General features: G+C 35.4%; 1 protein-coding gene across 4 annotated transcripts in view; it reads left to right on the top strand.

Annotated features, from left to right (window-relative positions):
• Positions 1-22,947, top strand: part of SMAD4 (SMAD family member 4) — a 53,256-nt gene extending 30,309 nt beyond the window's left edge. For 2 of the 4 annotated variants that reach the window (XM_061170414.1, XM_061170415.1), the window contains exons 9-12: positions 9,421-9,604; positions 10,636-10,804; positions 19,205-19,343; positions 20,837-22,947. In XM_061170414.1, the coding sequence (XP_061026397.1) occupies positions 9,421-9,604; positions 10,636-10,804; positions 19,205-19,343; positions 20,837-21,048 (704 nt within the window). In that variant the 3' untranslated portion in view covers positions 21,049-22,947. Of the gene's footprint in view, positions 1-9,420; positions 9,612-10,635; positions 10,805-19,204; positions 19,344-19,878; positions 20,047-20,836 lie in introns of those variants that run through there. The other 2 variants (XM_061170416.1, XM_061170417.1) reach the window with 2 other exon arrangements.
• Positions 22,948-24,536: the final 1,589 nt, after the last annotated feature.

Raw genomic sequence — 24,536 nt, 5'->3', positions numbered from 1 at the left:
CATTTTTGTAAGATCCTATTTTGTGGGGAGGGGACTATACAAGGATGTGAATATCAGGAGGTGAGAATCATTGGGGCCATCTTGATGCCCATACCTCACACCCCTATCCTCTTAAGTGTGGTGACCTCTTTTCAAGTCCAGCTCAAGTACACCACTGTTGTGAAGAAGCATTCCCTAATCCCTCGTGTCCCCTGCTATCTAGTACTTTGTAGATCCTAGTTAGTAGTTTACAAGATCTGCTATCCTTGTTTCATGAACAAATAGAAAAGGAAACCAAAGTAAAAATATTTTGTATTAGGTGTATGGTTAATGCAACCCTTTAAGATTTGATTAAGAAATGCTAAAATATTCTACCACTGACTTAGGACTGTATAGTTGGGAAATATGCATATCTCTGAATATGTAAAATACTTTTAATAATTAAAAATCATCAATAGTATATAGTATATCTATTTTGAGGAAGTGTTTTTGAATATAATTGCATGTATGTCTTAGGAAATATAAGTAATATAAATTGTTGAAAGTGAAAAAAAAATTAGTATTGGTCTTTACCTTGGTATAAAAGATTTCAGACAGGACATATACTTGGTGATTTCTAGGCTTTGATAACTAAGTTGAAAAATATTTTTGGAAAAAGTTAATCATTTCATTTTTAATCATTTCATTTTATGGACTAACACTCTTTTGCTTTTTTGTAAAGCTGAGATATATTCATTAAATTAAATATTGATTGCAAATTAAAGCGAAGAGTTTCCTCAGCGTCTTTGAGGTCGTTTTGGTCACTGATAAATGAATACAGAATTCACAGATTTTCAAATTCAGGTTGTGTTCTAGTACTTTGGAACTAACTACCATTTAAGAGAGTACCTTTATTTGTTCATGAAAGATTCTCATAGGACATCTCATTCAGATATAAATAATAAAAGGAATACTTCATAATGAGTCATTTAGATGCTTCAACCAAATTTCTAACTTTTTCTTGAATGACTCTTGTTTCAGAAATTAAAGATAATGCCTTGGCGACTTACATTTTCTATTATAATTGAATAACAATTTTTTGATAAAGCTGTGCTTTGTAATACGTTTTCTCATTACAAAAAATATTTAGCTGAGTTTTAATATTAAAAAAAATTCATGTTCTTAACTCGTCTTTCAAAACCTTTCCTCTGGTCAGTGATGAGCAAGCAGCCCATAGACTTCATGGGACCAGTTCAACCTCACTAATTTAAGGAACAAGAAACTAAAAATAGCAACGTCAGCAAGCACATAACAATCCCACTCCCTTTCAAATGAATTGGGACGTTAAGAAAGCTCTCTTGGAAATGAGTAAATTCTGTCTTGCTGTTGATACTAGTTTTGAGAGGCTACAGACTTGTCACTTATGTGCCATTTGGTCCTTGGAGCAAAAGAGCACAGAGAGATCCAGAAAGGCTTAATGAGTGTTTCCTATTACCTTCTCCTGTTTTAAAAATAAGAGTGTTCCCTCCTGGTTGTATAGCAAATTTAGAGTGGACTAGAAAAGGTTTTCACGGGGTATTTTGTATCCCAACACCACTAACTTCTCTGGATTACCTATTAGGTTACCTCTAGCCCTGTCTCTCCTCACAGATAGTAACCCCCTTCCTCCTGCTTTCCTGGGCCTTAATAATCCTTTTAATTAGATGGTCATTTTTCATCCCTGGTCCATAGTGCAACTCTGATGTCACTTTTCTTTTTTATACTCAGAGCTTGCCAAATGCAGCTTTACGTAACCATCATTATTGTATGGTGTCTGAAATATTAGGCAAACAAAAACCCCTTTGGTGACTGGGAAATAATAACATAATGTTTAAGTGTAGTTGCAGATGTTGCAATTTATGATGATAAAAGTTATTTTTCTTATTTAAACATGGGGATTATACAGCTCCCCTTTTCGCCCTCAATTGACTCTCTTGGAAAAAAGATAGCTTGCCATGGAACTTTACTTGTGAATAGTGTTCTTCAGTATGAACTAGGAAATGCATGTACTTGGATCTCATTTTTTTAACCAGCGTGGAAAACATTCGTGACTTCAGGATATTGTTTGTAACCAAATTTACTGTTTGGGCTGATTGTTTAAAGACCTTTTTAAAGTGCTGTTACTGTTTATTGCTGCCAGAACATTGGGTAATTGTTATCTTGTCTTAAACAACCTCTTTAGTTTTCGCTTCAGCCAGTATACCTGCCTGTTGTGTTGGCTGAACCTTCTTGTCCATAGCATAATGTGATGCCTTTAATAAAGAACTTTACTATAAGGAGCAGCTTCGTAAACATTTCAAAACTAGCTCTTTAAGAAGGCACTTCAGTATATCGCTAGTTTTCATGTTCTCATGATAATAAAAATATTTAAAGGAGTGTTTGTGATTAGTTGGTTGTTCTGTATGGCAAAACATTTGAATTATTAAGTTTTTGAATCACCCAGTTTTCATGTGGTCTCTTTTATTAATACTTCATTGGAAAGTACTTTTTTCCTTGACAACATTTTGAAAAGCAATTAGATACATGGACTTTACAGGATTTTTGTTTTTAATATATTTTAAGCATTAATCATACTTCATTTTAACATCTTTTGGGAGGTTTGAAAAAATGTATTTTTTTTTGTCATTCTGAGTATCTTTTCATGTTGTTGAAAATTCTAGGTCAGCCAAAGTTCATAAATGGCACAGTGAGATGCAGATAAATAATTGGTTTATCATAGAAAACTTTCAATCTCTAATAAATGGCACTGGCCTTTTTTCCCCCCTTATGTCAGACCCCTTTCTGCTCTAGGGCTTTTGCATTTGCTTTCCTCTTGAGATGTTCATTCAGTCTCCACATAGATACATGGTCTTTCAGGTCTGACTTTTTCAGATAGGATGTGCCCCTACTGTCTAGTCTGAAGTACCTTTCCACTCATCTTCTGTCCCATACCCTGTTTTATTTTCTTCACAGTGTTTATCATTACCTGAGTTATCTTGTTCATTTATTTGCTTACTTGTCTGCCTCTGCACCTCCATGAAAATAGGACAACAGCTGCCTTGTTTACTGTGTGTGCCTACAGTGATTCTTATGTACCCCATAAATACCTGTTATTTAAAAAAGGAAAATCAAATAATCTGCATGTATGTGGGCTCTATGTAATAACTGTATTCAAACAAAAATTAGAAATACTTGATCAGCTATATTTGCAAACCAAACCTAGTAGTGGCTCTCTTTTCCTCAGTTATTTAAAATCATTTATTCTAGTTCAAATGAATACATTAAACACATTTTCAGAGTTAAAATTGTAGTAGTTTGAGTTATGTGTAGTGAGGTGGATGGACCTAGAGACTGTCATACAGAGTGAACTAAGTCAGAAAGAGAAAAACAAATACCGTATGCTAACACATATATATGGAATCTAAAAAAAAAAAATGGTTCTGAAGAACCTAGGGGCAGGACAGGAATAAAGACACAGACATAGAGAATGGACTTGAGGACACGGGGAGGGGGAAGGGTAAGCTGGGATGAAGTGAGAGAGTGGCATGGACATATGTACACTACCAAATGTAAAATAGATAGCTAGTGGGAAGCAGCCGCATAGCACAGGGAGATCAGCTTGGTGCTTTCTGACCACCTAGAGGGGTGGGATAGGGAGGGTAAGAGGGAGACACAAGAGGGAGGAGATATGGGGATGTATGTATATGTATAGCTGATTCACTTTGTGATACAGCAGAAACTAGCACACCATTGTAAAGCAATTATACTCCAATAAAGGTTTGAAAACCAATTGTAGAGAGGGCAAATAGCAGAAGCAAGAAGAACTACAATCCTGCAGCCTGTGGAACTAAAACCACATTCACAGAAAGACAACCCTCTGCCTTTTCATCTCGTCTATGTACCAGATGAAGGAACAAGATAAAACCCTAGAAAAACAACTAAATGAAGTGGAGATAGGCAACCTTCCAGAAAAAGAATTCAGAATAATGATAGTGAAGATGATCCAGGACCTCGGAAAAAGAATGGAGGCAAAGATCGAGAAGATGTAAGAAATGTTTAACAAAGACCTAGAAGAATTAAAGACCAGACAAACAGAGATGAACAATACAATAACAGAAGTGAAAAATACACTAGAAGGAATCAATAGCAGAATAACTGAAGCAGAAGAACGGATAAGTGACCTGGAAGACAGAATGGTGGAATTTATGGCTGCAGAACAGAATTAAAAAAAAAGAATGAAAAGAAATGAAGGCAGCCTAAGAGACCTCTGGGACAACATTAAATGCAGCAACATTCTCATTATAGAGGTCCCAGAAGGAGAAGAGAGAGAGAAAGGACCCGAGAAAATATTTGAAGAGATACAGTTGAAAACTTCCCTAACATGGGAAAGGAAATAGCCACCCAAGTCAAGGAAGTGCAGAGAGTCCCATACAGGATAAGCCCAAGGAGAAACACGCCGAGACACATAGTAATCAAATAGGCAAAAATTAAAGAGAAAGAAAAATTATTGAAAGCAGCAAGGGAAAAATGACAAATAACATACAAGGGAACTCCCATAAGGTTAACAGCTGATTTCTCGGCAGAAACTCTACAAGCCGGAAGGGAGTGGCATGACATATTTAAAGTGATGAAAGGGAAGAACCTACAACCAGGATTACTCTACCCAGCAAGGATCTCATTCAGATTTGATGGAGAAATCAAAAGCTTTACAGACAAGCAAAAGCTAAGAGAATTCAGCACCACCAAACCAGCTCTACAACAAATGCTAAAGGAACTTCTCTAAGTGGGAAACACAAGAGAAGAAAAGGACCTACAAAAACAAACCCAAAACAATTAAGAAAATGGTATTAGGAACATACATATTGATAATTACCTTAAACGTGAAAGGATTAAATGCTCCAACCAAAAGACACAGGCTTACTGAATGGATACAAAAACAAGACCCATATATATGCTCTCTACAAGAGACCCACTTCAGACCTAGGGACACATACAGACTGAAAGTGAGGGGATGGAAAAAGATATTCCATGCAAATGGAAATCAAAAGAAAGCTGGAGTAGCTATACTCATATCAGATAAAATAGACTTTAGAGGTTACGAGAGACAAGGAAGGACACTACAGAATGATCAAGGGGTCAGTCCAAGAAGAAGATATAACAATTATATATGCACCCAACATAGGAGCACCTCAATACATAAGGCAACTGCTGACAGCTCTAAAAGAGGAAATCGACAGTAACACAATAATAGTAGGGGACTTTAACACCTCACTTACACCAATGGACAGATCATCCAAAATGAAAATTAATAAGGAAACACAAGCTTTAAATGACACAGTAGACTAGATAGATTTAATTGATATTTATAGGACATTCCATCCCAAAACAGCAGATTACACTTTCTTCTCAAGTGCGCACGGAACATTCTCCAGGGTAGATCACATCTTGGGTCACAAATCAAGCGTCAGTAAATTTAAGAAAATTGAAATCATATCAAGCATCTTTTCTGACCACAACGCTATGAGATTAGAAATCAGTTACAGGGAAAAAAACGTAAAAAACACAGGCACATGGAGGCTGAACAATACGTTATTAAATAACCAAGAGATCACTGAAGAAATCAAAGAGGAAATCAAAAAATACCTAGAGACAAATGACAATGAAAACACGACGATCCAAAACCTATGGGATGCAGCAAAAGCAGTTCTAAGAGAGAAGTTTATAGCAGTACAATCCTACCTCAAGAAACAACAAACATCTCAAATAAACAATCTAACCTTACACCGAAAGGAACTAGAGAAAGAAGAACAAACAAAACCCAAAGTTAGTAGAAGGAAAGAAATCATAAAGATCAGAGCAGAAATAAATGAAATAGAAACAAAACAATAGCAAAAATCAATAAAGCTAAAAGCTGGTTCTTTGAGAAGATAAACAAAATTGATAAACCTTTAGCCAGACTCATCAAGAAGAAGAGGGAGAGGACTCAAATCAATAAAATTAGAAATGAAAACGGAGAAGTTACAACAGACACCACAGAAATACAAAGCATCCTAAGAGACTACTGCAAGCAACTCCATGCTAATAAAATGGACAACCTGGAAGAAATGGACAAATTCTTAGAAAGATATAACCTTCCAAGACTGAACCAGGAAGAAATAGAAAATATGAACAGACCAATCACAAGTAATGAAATTGAAACTGTGATTAAAAATCTCCCAACAAACAGAAGTCCAGGACCAGATGGCTTCACAGGTGAATTCTGTCAAACATTTAGAGAAGAGCTAACACCCATCCTTCTCAAACTCTTCCAAAAAATTGCAGAGGAAGGAACACTCCCACACTCATTCTATGAGGCCACCATCACCCTGATACCAAAACCAGACCAAGATACTACAAAAAAAGAAAATTACAGACCAATATCACTGATGAATATAGATGCAAAAATCCTCAACAAAATACTAGCAAACAGAATCCAACAACACATTAAAAGGATCATACACCATGATCAAGTGGGATTTATCCCAGGGATGCAAGGATTCTTCAATATATGCAAATCAATCAGTGTGATACACCATATTAACAAATTGAAGAATAAAAACCATATGATCATCTCAATAGATGCAGAAAAAGCTTTTGACAAAATTCAACACCTATTTATGATAAAAACTCTCCAGAAAGTGGGCATAGAGGGAACCTACCTTAACAAAATAAAGGCCATATACGACAAACCCACAGCAAACATTCTCAGTGGTGAAAATGTGAATGCATTTCCTCTAAGATCAGGAAGAAGACAAGGATGTCCACTCTCACCACTATTATTCAACATAGTTTTGGAAGTCCTAGCTGCCGCAATCAGACAAGAAAGAGAAGTAAAAGGAATACAGATTGGAAAAGAAGAAATAAAACTGTCACTGTTTGCAGATGACATGATACTATACATAGAGAATCCTAAAGATGCTACCAGAAAACTACTAGAGCTAATCAGTGGATTTGGTAAAGTTGCAGGATACAAAATTAATGCACAGAAATCTCTTGCATTCCTATACACTAATGATGAAAAATATGAAAGAGAAATTAAGGAAACTCTCCCATTTACCATTGCAACAAAAAGAGTAAAATACCTAGGAATAAACCTACCTAGGGAGACGAAAGACCTGTATGCAGAAAAGTGTAAGACACTGATGAAAGAAATTAAAGATGATACCAACAGATGGAGAGATATACCATGTTCTTGGATGGGAAGAATCAATATTGTGAAAATGACTATACTACCCAAAGCAATCTACAGATTCAGTGCAATCCCTATCAAATTACCAATGGCATTTTTTGCAGAACTAGAACAAAAAATCTTAAAATTTGTATGGAATCACAAAAGATCCCGAATAGCCGAAGGAGTCTTGAGGGAAAAAAACAGAGCTGGAGGAATCAGACTCCCTGACTTCAGGCTATACTACAAAGCTTCAGTAATCAAGACAATATGGTACTGGCACAAAAACAGAAAGATCAATGGAACAAGATAGAAAGCCCAGAGGTAAACCCATGCACGTATGGTCAACTAATCCATGACAAAGGAGGCAAGGATATACAATGGAGAAAAGACGGTCTCTTCAGTAAGTGGTGCTGGGAAAACTGGACAGCTACATGTAAAAGAATGAAATTAGAACACTCCCTAACACCATACACAAAAATAAACTCAAAATGGATTAGAACCTAAATGTAAGACCAGACACTGTAAAACTCTTAGAGGAAAACATAGGAAGAACACTCTTTGACATACGTTACAGCAAGATCTTTTTTGATCCACCTCCTAGAGTAATGGAAATAACAAAAATAAACAAATGGGACCTAATGTAAGTTAAAACATTTGCACAGCAAAGGAAACTACAAAGAAGACAAAAAGACAACCCTCAGAATGGGAGAAAATATTTGCAAAGGAATCAACGGACAAAGGATTAATCTCCAAAATATATAAACAGCTCATGCAGCTCAATATTAAAAAAAACAAACAACCCAATCCAAAAATGGGCAGAAAACCTAAATAGACGTTTCTCCAAAAAAGACAGACAGATGGCCAAGAAGCACATGAAAAGCTGCTCAACATCACTAATTATTAGAGAAATGCAAATCAAAACTACAATGAGGTATCACCTCACACCAGTTAGAATGGGCATCATCAGAAAATCTACAAACAGCAAATGCTGGAGCGGGTGTGGAGAAAAGGGAACCCTCTTGCACTGTTGGTGGGAATGTAAATTGATACAGCCACTATGGAGAACAGTATGAACGTTCTTTAAAAAGCTAAAAATAGAATTACCATATGACCCAGCAATCCCACTACCGGGCATATACCCAGAGAAAACCATAATTCAAAAAGACACATGCACCCTAATGTTCATTGCAGCACTATTTACAATAGCCAGGACATGGAAGTAACCTAAATGCCCATCGACAGACGAATGGATAAAGAAGATGTGGTACATATATACAATGGAATATTACTCAGCCATAAAAAGGAACGCATTGGGTCATTTGTAGAAACGTGGATGGATCTAGAGACTCTCATACAGAGTGAAGTAAGTGAGAGAGAAAAACAAATATCGTATATTAACGCATATATGTGGAACCTAGAAAAATGGTGCAGATGAACCAGTTAGCAGGGCAGAAATTGAGACACAGATGTAGAGAACAAACATATGGACACCAAGGGGGGAAAGTGGCGGGGGGGTGGGGATGGTGGTGTGATGAACTGGGAGATTGGGATTGACATGTATACACTGATGTGTATAAAATGGATGACTAATAAGAACCTGCTGTGTAAAAAAATAATTTAAGAAAATTGTAGTAGTTAACATGAATGGACTTCACTAAAAATACAGATGGGACAAATGACCTTTCATCCAAGAGACAACTGAAAATTTCTGCTCATAGAAACTGTGTAGTTGGAGTGTAATTAACCTTGACTCTAGTCTGTGATGTCTGACTTGGTTATGCCCTCTCTCTCATTTAGGGATCTATAATATATACCATAGATTGATGTTATTCAAGAACACTTCTCTGAAATACGTATTAGAATCAGTGTGCTTTAAAAAAAATAAAAGTTCAGACTACATAGAAAATATTATGTGCAGTTAGATGAAACATCATGGTAAAAAAATTTATGATTCTAATTATTTCCCGTCTTTAAATTCCCTGTTGATTGGGTACTTTCAGGTGAGAACCAAATTCCAGATTTTAAAAATGACTTTTTTTAAGTTTCAAGAATGTTAGATACTAAGCTGAAAAGTAGAAGACATGGCAGTGCCTACTTTATAATGCATTATAAATTCATTTGGGTGCTCTCCCCTTCTTTCACCCTTTAAGAAAAACTTTGTCATATGGAGTGAAAGTGAAAGCCTTAAATCTTTCTCACATGATTGGCTGTTCTCTCCCATTTATCTCCTATAGCTCCTGAGTATTGGTGTTCCATTGCTTACTTTGAAATGGATGTTCAAGTAGGAGAGACGTTTAAGGTTCCTTCAAGCTGTCCTGTTGTTACTGTTGATGGTTATGTAGACCCTTCTGGAGGAGATCGCTTTTGCTTGGGTCAACTCTCCAATGTCCACAGGACAGAAGCCATTGAGAGAGCAAGGTATTGATTGTATAGTTAGATAGTTAATTTTAAAAATTAAACATAGTACATTGTCTTTTATTCAAAGATATCTTTCAATGTAAATTATGTTTTCGAATATAGATAAAAGAATAAAGATCGTCTTGAAAATTCAGAATTTGTAAGCATTTCATTTTAATTGTAGATGTTTGTTATTTAAAAGATGATAAAATACAGTCTTTTTTAAAAAGTTAGTGAGGTTTCTGTGTTTTGAATAGTAACTAGACCTTTTGGAACACGGTTTGAAAACTAGTTTTTATCTCCTCTGATTGTATGGTATTTCTACAAATTTACTGAGAGGAAATAACATAAAATGAAGACGTGTTTCCACAAGTGTTATTTATAATGGAAGACTGATAATAAAAGGGAAATGGTTAAGTAAATTTTAATAAACTTTCATTTTTATGCAGTCATTAAAATATAAAAAGTTTACATAATCAAATGTAAATACTTAAGATGAAATATTACAGGAAAACATACACTATTTTAGGTACTGTGTGATCTCAACTCTTTAAGGAAATGTGTGTGTGCATAAGCACATAATCTTGGCTCTATCACTAGCTGTGTGATTTTGGCAAATTATCTACTCTCTAAGCCAGTGCTGTCTAATAGAATTTTCTGTGATGAAGGAAATGGTTTATATCTGTGCAGTCCAGTATAGTAACTTCCAGCCACATGTAGTTGTTGAGCAGTTAAAATTTGGCTCATGTAATTAACTGAATTTTTAAATTAATTTTAATTGAATTGTGATGGTTAAGTGAGAATTTATATTGAATGTTCCTGACACATAATAAGCATTATGTGAATGTTCATCATTATTACATATGAATAGGATACTAAAAAAAGAAAGAAACATACAGAAATGTTAACAGTGGCTATCTTTTGGTTATGGTGTTATATAATGTCCTTTATTCTTTAAAATTTTTCAGTATTGGGTATGCTATATAATCTGAACTAAAATTTATTTTTAAATACTTATCAAAATGAAATGTGATTCACTTTTTCTTCCTAAGGTTGCACATAGGCAAAGGTGTGCAGTTGGAATGTAAAGGTGAAGGTGATGTTTGGGTCAGGTGCCTTAGTGACCACGCAGTCTTTGTACAGAGCTACTACTTAGACAGAGAAGCTGGGCGTGCACCTGGAGACGCTGTTCATAAGATCTACCCAAGTGCATATATAAAGGTTAGTAGCAATTTTACTCAAATATTTTAGACTTGGGAAGCTCTGTTTGTTGTTTAAAGAATTGAGATGGAGGTGGGAGGAGTGTAAAAATGTCTTTTTATGTATTAAATAATCAGAAATTATGTTTGTATATAAAACACATTTCCTGGGGACTTTTATTGACATGATTGGTTATCTAGTTTTGTGGATGCATTCATGCCCTATTGTTTTATTAGCAAATTTGTTAAATGTTTTAGAGTAATACACAGGCTCTTGAAAATACTGAGTGAAACCTCCAAATTTCCTTTGATATAAAATATGCAAAACTTAGACTCTGAAATTGCATCTTAGCCAACCTTTAGGATTTTATGGAAGGGAATTCTAAAAGTATAGCTTTTCAGATTAAGAACTGAGAAATGAAAAATTCTTCAGTACCACTTTTTTTAAGGTTAGTTATTTTGTGCATTAAATAGTTTTATTTATTATATTATTTTGCAAATTAAGCCTGAGGTATTTTTCATTAATTATTACATATTCAACCTATTTTAATTTTAATTTATAACATACACTGTTTTTGAAAGTGGAAGATGGTAATTAGATACCCTAAATATGTTTCTAATTTCAGATTTTTCACCGTCATCCTCAGCATCTTTAAGATTAGCTATTGTAAGTTAGTGGAATTAACTCTACCTCATCACTTAGTCCTAGGAAATTGCTTAGCACACAAATAGAATTATCTTTATTTGTGTTTTCTAATTTTTCCACAAGGAATTTTGCTTATTTGTGCTTTGTTATTATTTTTAAGTGGTGCTGTGTTTCCTTGTATGCTTTGTAATCTATTTAATATTTGTTGGCAAGTTTGTCTCAAGAGATTTTTTTTTTTTTTCCTCCCTGTCATTGCTTCTCCCTGTAGGGCAGTTTTGCCTTAGTCTGGCACCCTGGGATCCACATCTCAGGACCAATTCTTATATTTAGAAGGTAGAGGAATTTTTGTCCCTTGAGGAAATTGAGTTCCAATCCCCAGGTATGCTCAGGGCCTAATTCCTGTTGCATAGATTTCTCTGATGCTTACCTATGCCATGGACAAGAATTTTATTCCTAGTTGCATTTCTGAATTAACTGTGAAACTGTTTTACCAGCACTTGATTTATGGGCAGGTGCCCAGTTGTAGCCCTCGGAGAGCCTGTTTTCTCTTTCCATATGACTCTGAGAAGTCAAATTCCTGTCCTCCACACCTGTTTGGTGCTGGTACCCCAAGTACCTTCTGTCTTTCGTCCTTGCTCTCCACTGTGGATTTTGTTTATCCATCATAAGTTAATGGACATGAGTTGTTTCTACTTTTTGGCTGTTATGAATAATGCTGCTATGAATAGTCATGTACAAGTTTTTAGGTAGATGTATTTTTTCGTTTTCTTGGATATATGCCTTAGGAGTGGAGTTGCTGTATCATAAGATAACTCTATGTCTGACTTTCTGAGGGACTGCCAGACTGTTTTCCAGAATGGCAGTGCTGTTTTACATTTCCACCAGCAATATATATGGAGGGTTTCTGTTTCTCTGTATTCTCACCAACACTTGTTAGTATCTGCCTTTTTTATTTTAGCCATCCTAGTGGATATGAAGTGGTTTTGTGGTTTTGATTTGCATTTCCTTAATGGCTAATAATGTTGAACTTCTTTTTGTGTATTTATTGGCCATTTGTGTATCTTCTTTGGAGAAATGTCTGTTCAGATCTTTTCCCATTTTTTAATTGGGTTTTTTAGTCTTTTTATTATTGTTGTAAGCGTTCTTTGTATATTCTGGGTATCAGTCCTTTATCAGATACATGATTTGCAAATATTTTCTTCCATTCTTTGGCTCATCTTTCACTTTTTTCATGTGAATATTCTGGGTATCAGTCCTTTATCAGATACATGATTTGCAAATATTTTCTTCCATTCTTTGGCTCATCTTTCACTTTTTTCATGCTAATGATTTGCAGCACAAAAGTTTTAAAATTTGGTATAGTCTATCTATTCTTTGGTTGCTTGTGCTTTTGGTGTCATATCTAAGAAACCATTGCCTAAGGCAAGGTCATGAAGATTTATGCCTATGTTTTCTTCTAAGTGTTTTATACTTTTAGGTCTTACATTTAGGTCTATGATCCATTTTGAGTGAATTTTTGTGTATGGTGTAGGGAAAGGATCCCACTTCGTTCTTTTGTATGAGAACCAGTTGTTCCAGCAACCATTTGTTCAAAAGACTGTTCTTTCCCTTACTGAATTATCTTGACACCCTGTTGAAAACGCAATTGACCTTAAGTGATAAAGGTTTTTTTTCTGGGCCATCAATTCTGTTTCGTTGCTGTATATATCTATCCTTGTGGCAGTACTACCCTTTCTTGATTGCTATAGCTTTGTAGGAAGTTTTGAAACTGGGGAGTGTGAGCTCTCCAACTTTGTTATTTTTCAGGATTATTTTGACTATTGCCAGCCCCTTGGATTTCCACATGAATTTTATGATTGGCTTGGAAGATACCTATTTTTAATAGTTTTTCTAGCCTTTGTATATGTTTGGAGCAGAGAGAGAAGGTGATTATGCATAACTATGCATTCATCTTGACTGCAAGTCTCTGGATTACTTGTGCAATTAGAAGTGAATGGACAGAGGACTACAGTGTTGAATATATACTTTGTGCCAGACAGTAGTTATGAACTTAACGGATATGAGGTAGTATTTAAAACATTTAAGCTTAAAAAATGTGGAATCTTGTATAATTAATTTCTAGGATTGTCAAATAATGTAGTATCTCTATTTTGGTACAAATGGTCCTTGAAAAGCCACCCAGGTATGAGACATGTCATCACTTGATAAACCGCTGTCATGGAGAGATTTTTATAGCAATCTCAGACTTTTGCCTTGAACAATAAATAACTATCTTGTGATACATTTTAGTGGAGTAAAAAACATCCCATTTTTGTTGTATTAACTAAGATTTAAAAATAGTTATTTCTGTTTACTAAGTATATTGTTCTTCAGAAGAGTCTTCTTATTAGCCAGAAAGAGATGCAAGTTTATCCTAAATCTAACCATTGGCCTTTTCTTCATTTACTAATTTTTTGGGCCACAGTAACTAAAGTTTAGGTTGTCAGGTAGATTTTCACCAGAGATCATGTTACTGGGGTGAATTGCGTACAGATACATGAACCCTTGGAAGGAGTGCCCTTACATTGGGGAGTCCACATGGGGGAATCCATCCCTACCCCCAATACACATACATACACACAAACACATTTTTTTCTTTTTAGTTAAAATGAGGAAAACATAGGTTTGAAGAACCATTCTTTCATTTTATAAACCAAGAAGCTAGGACTAAATTGTATTTTTTTTCTCCAAAGATGTTGATTTTTTTTTCCTGCTTCTCTCATGACATAGCAGTCACCTTATATTTATGAAAATCTGATGTAACAAAATGGCATTTTACAAGCTTTCAATGGAGCAAATGTTTGAATTCTCTTTAAGTGGCATTGCTCTTTTGCTTTCAAAAGTAAGGTCTGTTTTGTTTGTGTTGCTTAAGCAGTAGACACAGGTTTTTAAAGAGCTTTATTGGGATACTGAGATAATTCACATACCATATAATTCACCCATTAAAAGAGTACAATTCAGTGATTTTTAGTATATTCACAGAGTTGTGCAACCATCGCCACAATCAATTTTAGAACATTTTCTTCACCCCAGAAAGAAACCTTGTACCCTTTAGCTGTTACCTCCCAACAGCCCATTTCCCCCAGCTCTAGACAACCACTAATCTACTTTTTCTCTCTATAGATTTGCCTACTCTGAACAATTTTTATAAATGGAATCATATAATGTGGTCTTTTGTGACTTCTTTCACTAAGCATAATGTTTTCAAGCTTCATCCATGCAGCATATATCTGTACTTCATTCCTTTTAGGGCTGAATAGTATTTCATATACCACATTTTGTTTATCCATACATCAGTTGATGGACATAGAGTTTCTACTTTTTGGCTATATTATGAATAATACCGCTATGAACATTCATGTACAGATTTTTGTGCAAACATATGTCTTCATTTCTCTTGCATATACCAAGGAGTGGAATTGCTGGATCATAAAGTAAGTCTATGTGTAACTTTTTAAGGGACTGCCAAACTGTTTTCCAAAGTGGCTGTAGCATTTTATATTTACAGCAGCAGTGTATGAAGTTTATGATTTCTCTACAGTCTCACGAATACTTGTTTGTTATCTGTCTTTTTGATTTTAGCCATCCTAGAGGGTGCGAAGTGGTATCTCATTGTGGTGGTTTTTGATATGCATTTCTCTTATGATGATGAGTCAGGTTTGTTTTTGAACACATATATGTTAGGGACAGGGGGCAGGCTGTGTTTCTAAACTACAGCTGGAGTAGGTTGAAGGTTATTATGATCCCACTTAAATTTATTCCCAGTTACTATATATCATGATTCTTACCTCCAGGTCAGATTACTTAGCAAGTCCTTAAAGCAGTCTTACATTCAGATGCCCAGTATACCGCCAACACAGTCATCTGTTTCTCTTTCTGGATTACTATTTTTTGGTGTTGATTTAAACAGAGTACTGTAATTGAGCCTTATAAAGAAGAATGCCAAAATTTGACTCCTGGTTGAAAGAGAATATCCTGAAGATGTTGACAGTGATCTTTATAAGACACTCACCTTTGTTAAATAATAGGTTTGTAATAAACTTATATGAGAGCAACCACAGGAAATGTGTTTAAATAATGAAATCAGAGGTAAATTGTTGATTAGACCAGGGGTCGTGATCAGAAATATGTTTTGGATCTGAGCCAAAAAGAAAATATTTAAAACCTTTGGTTACTTTGAATTGTTTTTATCAACAACTCAGTCAGATTTTGAAAGGAAGATGGTTGCATTTCAATGAAAGCCTTAATTTTACTATCCAGTATAACAGATGAAACCTATTATGGTATAGACAGACAGAGTATACAGTGAGGAGGCAGCCTGAGTTTTAGTTAGCAGTATAGCCAATAATTATGTCTTTTGGTGTGGGTGCTGTAATTACATAAATAACCCATGTGGAAAGAAGGTTTGCTGAGGTGCTTAATGAATCATTTTTACTACATCTGCAGATAAAAGTTTTAAAATTTCATCTTTGTGGTTAATATGTGCTCCTGGTGTTAGCATAGATTTAGATTAAGACAGTTGTAATTATGATTGTTTATAACATATTGTAAAGAACCTATGTGTGAATATCTCTTGGTTATTTTTAATAACTCATGGTGGAGGTGGGGATATGTTGAGAACATATTTGAACCCTGGGAATTTATAAGTAAGCTGTATTCCCTCCTCCCGGGCCATACTAGGTTAATGATGGTTAAAAAAAATTTTTTTAAGTGGTTGTAAAGACCTAAATGTAAAAAATAAAGCTCTTAGAGGATAACATAGGAGATGACCTTGGGTATGGCAATGACTTTTTAGATACAACATCAAAGGCAGGATCCATGAAAGAAACAGTTGATAGGCTGGACTTCATTAAAATTAAAAATGTCTGCTCTACGAAGGACAGTGTCAAGAGAATGAGATGATTAGCCACAGACGGGGAGAATATATTTGCAAAAGACACATCTGATAAAGGACTGTTATCGAAAATATAGAAAACACTTAAAACTCAACAGTAAGAAAACAACCTGATGAAAAAGTGGGCAAAAGACCTGAATAGATGCTTCAGTGAAGAGGATACATTGATAGCAAGTAAGCATATGAATAGATGTTCAAGTTCATATGTCATTAGGGAATTGTGAATTAAAACAACAGTGAGATACCACTACATACTAGTAGAATGGCTAAAATCCAAAACACTGACAAAACCAAATGCTGGCCAGGATGTGGAGCAACAGGAACTCTCATTCATTACTGGTGGAAATGCAAAATGGTACAGCTGCTTTGGAAGACAGTTTGGTAGTTTCTTACATAGCTACATGTATTCTAACCATATGATCCATCAGTCACACTCCTTAATATCTACCCAAATGATTTGAAAACATATGTTCACACGAAAACCTACACACGGATGTTTATAGCAGCTTTATTCACAGCTGCCAAAAACTTAGAAGCAACCAACATATCCTTCAGTAGGGGAATGGGTAAATAAACTGTGGTACATCCACAGAGTGGAATGTTATTCAGCACTAAAAAGAAATGAGCTATTAAGTCATGAAAAGACATGGAGGAACCTAAAATGCATATTACTAAGTGAAAGAAGCCAATCTGAAAAGGCTACATACATGTTGTATGACTCCAACTCTGTGACATTCTGGAAAAGGTAAAACTATGGAGACGGTAAGAAGATGAGTGGTTTCCAGGGATAGAGAGGAGGGAAGAACTCATAGGCAGTGCGCAGAGTATTTTTAGGGCAGTGAAAATGCCTACAATGTTGGATACGTGTTGTTATACATTTGTCTAAACCCATAGAATTATAAAACCAAGAGTGAACCCTAATGTAGCCTGTGATTTGGGGTGATAATGGTGTGTCAGGGTAGGTTCATCCATGTAGCAGGGGCACCACTGTGGTGTGGGGCGTTGACGGTGGGGGAGGCTGTGCTTGAGTAGGAGGCAGAGCTCGCTTTACTTTTTACTCAGTTTTATCGTGAGCCTAAAACTGCTCTAAAAACTAAGGTTTGTTAGTTTCTTTCTTTAAAAAAAAGAAAGTGCTTGTAGAGCTATTTGGCGTTTCAAATATTTGAGTCCCACTTTGTACTGTGCTGGGTGATGCCTTCTAAGAGGTCAGAGAGCCCAGTGGAAAATTTCAGAATCTAATGGACTCTTGGGAATCTTGAAAAAACAGTGGTTTTTGTTCTGGGCATTGTGGGATTTCTGATTTCCAGACCTGACTTTGTCATGCTTTCTGTTCTGAAGCCTTTTAGGACTGATAGTTTGGTCAGGTAATAAATACATCTATATGTGACAAATTTCTGTTTCTTCAGAGAATGGGATAGTCTAAGTTTTGTCCGTCATTGATGCTGGAAGATTGGCATTGGGTAGAGAAATAAGTAAATAGGAATGTGGTTTGCTATTTGGAGAGGGTTCTCTTGTTTATTGTTGTTGTATGCTCTTATGTTTCATGTAAATACCATGGCTAAAGACAGTCAGAATTTTTTCAGGCATCTGAAAACTAATGGTTTGGGTTCCAAACCTGTTGTTTATCTGATAAAGTACTATGTTATGCATTCTTTGATTTCTTTTATTGTCAAGGATAATTATGCTTGCTTATATTTGGGTTTTGTGCATACTAGAAGGATTTTTTTTTAATGTAATTTACTCCTGACAAAGGAATATAGTCACATGGTTCAGAAATTAAAATGATATAAAAAGAGTGCATTGAGCCGTCTTGCTTCTACTCTGTCCTTGTCTTCCTTTCGTACAACTTCTAAGATGATCACTCTGCTTGTGTAATCTTCCAGTGCTTTAAAAAATGCCAGCCCTTGGCATGGCTGATAAAGAACATTGAAATTACTTATGAACTCCTTAACTTATCCTGAAAGGTCAATGGCTACATGAGAGGCCAAAAATAAAATAAAATATAATAAGTAACATTTATTGACAGCTTACTGTATACTATGCCAAGTTTATAACAACCTTATAAAAAAGCATGTACACTTAGCATTCCCATTTTATAGATAAGAAAATTGAGGCCTCGGAGAGGTTAAGAAATTTAACACATGTAGGTAGCAGGTATCAGTGATAGGATTCAAAGCTAAGCATTTTTTTTTTTAATCACGAGCATACAGAAAGTAATGAGAAACTAGTTAATGAAATCCCATGTATCTATCACTGAGATTCAGTAGTTAAGATTTTACATTTACTTGATCTATTCTTTTTCCTCTGTTTCTAAAGTATTTTAAAACAAGTCCTAAATATCGTGTTATTTTGCTCCTATGGATTAAAGTATGCATCTCTGAGAAATGTAGTTGTTTTCTTATATAGTGACAGTGCCTTTTATTCACTCCTCCAAATAGAATGATAAAGAAAAGAAGTTGGCCATATGACCTAGGCCATCGATTCATCCTAAAGAAAACTCTCAGCAATTTGGTTATGAAAGGGAGGGATGATTTCTTAACTGTTCATTTTACACAGTGGTGTGGTTTTTCACAAGGACAATAATGGCTGCCCCACACTGAACTCTAGATAAAGGATATAGAGAGCTGTGGCAGCCAAAGCTGTCCTCATAGTGAAATGTGCCTCTTGGTGAGCTTCAAGCCACCTTTCCTAAGAACTACATATACATAAAAAATTAAAATTTTGAATTCTTTAATTCTGAGAGCTAAATCAAGCTATGAGTTTTAAATAAATTGTGCATTGGTTTTTGATGTATGAATATTTTCTGCTGGACTCATGGCATGAGACTTATACTTTTTTTTAAGGTCTTTGATTTGCGTCAGTGTCATCGTCAGATGCAACAACAGGCAGCTACTGCACAAGCTGCAGCAGCTGCCCAGGCAGCAGCCGTGGCAGGAAACATCCCTGGCCCCGGATCAGTAGGTGGAATAGCCCCAGCTATCAGTAAGTATACTTTTGAATTTTTTTTTTAAAGTGTAATAGTTGGCGTCTTATCTCGATTGACTCAGTTGATTAGTTACTTTAAACAATAATAGAAATCAAAGTTCTTTTTACTGGGATAACATTTTTGAATTTGTAAACAAACAAAAAAAAAGAACTGTTCTTCTGTAATAGTTGCCCTTTGTCTAGGACCCTGTGTTCATTCTTTTTGTATCAAAAAAGGGAGTATGGGATAAAGGAGAAAGGGGGTTATTATATTATATTGATCAGTCTCCCCTTTTTTTTGCTGAGGCTTTTAATTCTTGCCTCACCAGCCAGGGTGGGTTGAGATCACCGACATGCTTTGCTTTATTCTAGAAGGAAAGCATATTTCAGTTTCAGAGTTAGGCACCTCTCCAGTTTTTTCTTAAGTATGCTAAGCATGGAGAGAAAACTAAGTGAGGGTGGTATTTTGGTAACTTGTAGACTTTTTTTTAATTTTAGGGTAAAATTGAACTGTGTGCCAGGTTTCACACTGATGGGGAATTTTTTACTGCAGAGTTAAACTCCTGACTATAGACTTTTATGATGGAAACACGTGGCACCCATCTTCCACGTCTGAAGGCATAACTAGTGATTCATTCAACCCCTGTTCTTAACCTCTTCAGTGTGGTAAGCAAATCACACTGGCTAAGAAAACTGCAGTGGCCCTGCAGGTTTCTCTACAGTACATACAAATTCCTCCCATTAGTTTCATTGTAATATTGATGAATGCAGATTGACTACATGACTGTATGTTCTGACTGGAAAATTAGATGCAGAGTCTACGTTGTGACTTATGTTCAGGAGTTTACAATTTAGAGGTAGATAAGGCATACTCATTTAGAAAATTTTATTTTTTAAAAGATTTGGGCATCTAAACCATTAATTTGCTAGTTTTGATGTTACAAACATGCTTTTACTGAAGAATCCAGAACTATTATTAAATTTTTCATTCTCATCTACTGCCCCCTGTTGAGTAATTACATATTATCTCTGTTACATTGTGAAACTGAGAGACAGACATCATCTGGGTCATCCAAGAAGTCTTAGTGGAACCAGGACTGTTAACTGTCTCATTATTAGTCATGTCTTACTCTGAACTAGACTGTTTAGGCAGACAGTAAGGTTCTTAGAACCAACCTGTAGACATGCACTACCTCTTAAAAACAAGTTGTTTTTTATTCCTTCACCTCTACTTCTAAAGAGAAAAACAGGTGGGGTGTTGGTGGATTGTGGTAATTCATAATTGATGGTAGCTAGAAAGACCCATGTGGAACGTAGATGGTCTTAACCAAAAGTTTTCAGTCCCTGTTGATAAAGTATAGATCTACACTTACTTTTTGGCACCTTGACAGAGAAGTTATATGCTGGGGAGAATGAAGTAAAGAAAGCTGGTCACCTTATTAATGTAAGATTTAGGGAGGATGGGAAGAGATCAGCTGTCCCTCTGACGTCATCCAAATCTTTTCTGTTAGGTTTGTCAGCTGCTGCTGGAATCGGTGTTGATGACCTTCGTCGTTTATGCATACTCAGGATGAGTTTTGTGAAAGGCTGGGGGCCTGATTACCCAAGACAGAGCATCAAGGAAACACCTTGCTGGATTGAGATTCACTTACACCGGGCCCTCCAGCTCCTAGATGAAGTACTTCACACCATGCCTATTGCTGACCCACAGCCTTTAGACTGAGGTCTTTTAACTTAATGTTGAGGCCCTTAACATTATCAGGATGGTGGACTATAAAATGCAATCCTGTTTATAATCTGAAGATATATTTCATTTTTGTTCTGCTTTATCTTTTCATAAGGGGTTGAAAAATGTGTTTGCTGCCTTGCTCCTAGCAGACAGAAACTGGATTAAAACAATTTTTTTTTCCTATTTAGAACTTTTCAGGCATGGCTCAGAGCTTGAAGATGAGGAAAAACACATTCTTATTAAATCTTCACCAGTTATGTATGAAGGAATCATTCCAATGCTGGAAAATTTAGCCCTTTAAAATGTTTTAGAGCCTTTTATATGCAGAACATTGATATGTGTGTTATTCTACAGAATAAATTCAATATTGCTGATTTTAAAGGCAGAGAAGTTCTCAAAGTTAATTCACCTATATGTTATCTTGTGTGTGAGTTGTTATCGTTGAGCACACTTTACTCCAAAATATTGTGCCGTGTGGGTGAGTTAATTTTACCAAGAGCAGCTTTACTCTGTGTTTAAAAAAGAAGATAGTAATGTATTATAACCTTTTATGCAAAATGTTTTTTTCAAGTTAAACTAGTGAAGATGATTTCAATTCAGATTGTCTTGCGACTTCAATTTTTCTTTTGCTAAGGCAAAACACTAATCTCTGTATATTGAGAATTCCTTAAAATTACCAAAGGAATATCATTTAAAATTACATTTGTTATCTTTGTTGGATAACTATTTATCACGAAATCTACTTTAGCCCTGTTAAACAGTAGATGTATTCTATATTTCTAGGTACAGGGTTGGTTACTAAGAAGCCTAGAGGAGGAATTTCTTTCCTTCATTAACATAGGGAAAGGTTTTGTATTTTTAAAAACACTAAAAGCAGTGTCACTCCATCTAATATCTTACCGTTCTGCAAAGGTGGCAGTGCTTAAACTAAATAATGAATATTTTGGAAACTGCTAAATTCTGTGTTAAATACTGTGCAGAATAATGGAAACATTACCGTTCATAATAGGTAGTTTGGATATTTTTGTACTTGATTTGATGTGTGACTTTTTTTTCGTATACTGTTTAAATCATGTATGTTATGACATTGTTTAAAATTCAGTTTTTGTATCTTGGGGCAAGACTGCAAACTTTTTTATACCTTTTGGTTATTCTAAGCCCTTTGCCATCAATGATCATATCACTTGGCAGTGACTTTGTATAGAGAATTTAAGTAGAAAAGTTGCAAATGTATTGACTGTACCACAGATACAATATGTATGCTTTTTACTTAGCTAGTAGTATAAATAAAACTGAATCTCAACATGCAAAGTTGAATTCTAGGTTTGATTTTTAAGTTTTTTTTCTTTTGCACTTTTGAGTCCAACCTTAGTGGCGAGACACCTTCTACTAAATGACAGGCAACAGCCAGTACAATTGGGCAGCTTTGGTTTTTTTCTCCCACTCTACCAGGACTTCCCTATGGACATTATGTATCAAGTGTAGGGTTGGTTATTTTTTTTAACTTTTATTTTACTGTAGCAAAACTAGGCCTGATTGTCTATAAGATAAATAGGTCGTCTACAGGATAAATAGTGTGAAATAAATCAAGGATTATCTTTCAGATGTTTTTGCTTTCTTCATGGAGGGCCTTTCTAAGTGTAATAAGATTATTTCAGGTGTGTTACAAGTTTGAGACATGAGAAACACTTAATGCATGATAGTCATCCTTATATCAACTTAAATCAACAAATCTTCTACTTCTTTGCTTAGGTCTTCTTATTAAGACCATTCTAGAAACCACTGAGTTTGCTTATTGCTGTGATTTAAACATATCTTGATCCAAGCTACTTGTATTGTAAAATAACATTTCTACCAACTCATTTATACTCTGGAGTACTTACAGATACTTCTGTTAAAGACCTAATCTTAATCTGTAAAGTTTGGTGATTTTACGTTTTATTGGCAGATTTTTTAAAAGGTATCTTCATTCTCTAGAAATTTTTGACTTAGGTCTATTTTATTGTGAATGAAGAATAGGAGCAAGAGGAGAGAGTTTTAGAATAACAGATTTTAAAAATCGAGGTTATTTGATTAGAACCATAAGCATGCTATGATATAATCCATTGCCTCCTATTCTACTTTAAAGAAGGTTTACATGTGTAATCATCTAGGGAAGGTATTGTGGAAGATATTTGCTAAGTAGTCTGTCTTTCAGGGCAAGCCACCCACTTTGGTTTCTTTTTGCAAAGAGCCATAAAAATACGACAAGTACATAGAAGTACTTCTAGTTATTAATTGCTTTATACTTGTGCCTAGGTTCAGTCACATGCTTTTGAGAAAACATCTAGTATATTATAATCAGTTATTTCTGAGGGCTTAGTTGTTGAACAGTATTTACGTTTCTTAGTGGTAGTCATCTTTGATGAGTAAGACTAAAAGAATCGCAGTGTTTTAAGATTTTATGGCTATTTTAAGAGTAGAATAGTGTCCACAGTTCTTGGAATCTGATTGCTCTGAGTATATGGTTCTGGGTGGGTTTTCTCTAGCTAGTTCATATCTCAGAGACTCTCAGAATATTGAATTTCAGTGGAAGCTGAGAGAGAGATGAACCAGGTTTGTACCTTTATAATCAATCCAGTATGAGGCCCATCCACTTTTGTCTAGTGCCTTTCAGTGCATTATCAAAGGGAAATCCTTAAATCCAAAATGGTGTTGCCTTTATTTTCCAGGGAGTAGATTCTTCTGTGGGATATAGTCTATCATTTTTTATAGTATACTACCCCTGGTATACAAAGATAATGATGATAAATCACTGCCATATAACCTTGCTTTTCTAGAAGCATGGCTCGTTTGTATTGACCTAACAGGCAAATAGGTTGCCTGTCCCATTCCTCCTGTAAGCATTGTAGGTTTACAGGTTGAGTGACCTGGCTTAGGGATAACCATACTCAGAATACCCTAATAAACGGAACACATATGAGCTGTGTTGTATTTCAAAGTTAAAAATCCACTTTCGTGTGGAAGGGTGTAGTGTAGAGAGGAGGGGGTATTTGTAATAGAACATTGAAGGCAAAATAAAATGTCCTGTCTTCCAGATGATAAATATCTTATTTTAAAAGTTTATTGCAGTTGTCTTTTTGACCATGCCCATCTGAAGAAGGGAAATTTTACATGTTCCATGGTGCTCCTTAAGTATATGTGGAGGTTAAAGAATATATGGTGAAGTATTTCGATTCCTGGTTTGGTGGTAACTAGTTAGTAGTTACTAGCTATTATGCAAAATCAGATTAGTTCAGAACCTCTTTGAGAGCCTTTCGGAAGAAGTTTTATTCTCAGTAAGGCAGAATCCTTTTTGTTGATAGTTTCTATAGGTTGCTCCCTCCATCATTGAGTCATTTTACTGGCATTTAATAATAGCAGATTGGGAAATGGGAAAATGGTGAATTTTAGGTTACTGGGGTGTGAGTATATGAAAGCAATTACCTGTAAAGTCAGTTAAC

This window comes from Eubalaena glacialis, chromosome 15, assembly GCF_028564815.1.
Source record: "Eubalaena glacialis isolate mEubGla1 chromosome 15, mEubGla1.1.hap2.+ XY, whole genome shotgun sequence".
Classification (NCBI taxonomy): domain Eukaryota; kingdom Metazoa; phylum Chordata; class Mammalia; order Artiodactyla; family Balaenidae; genus Eubalaena; species Eubalaena glacialis.
This window is presented reverse-complemented; position numbering and strand designations above follow the sequence as displayed.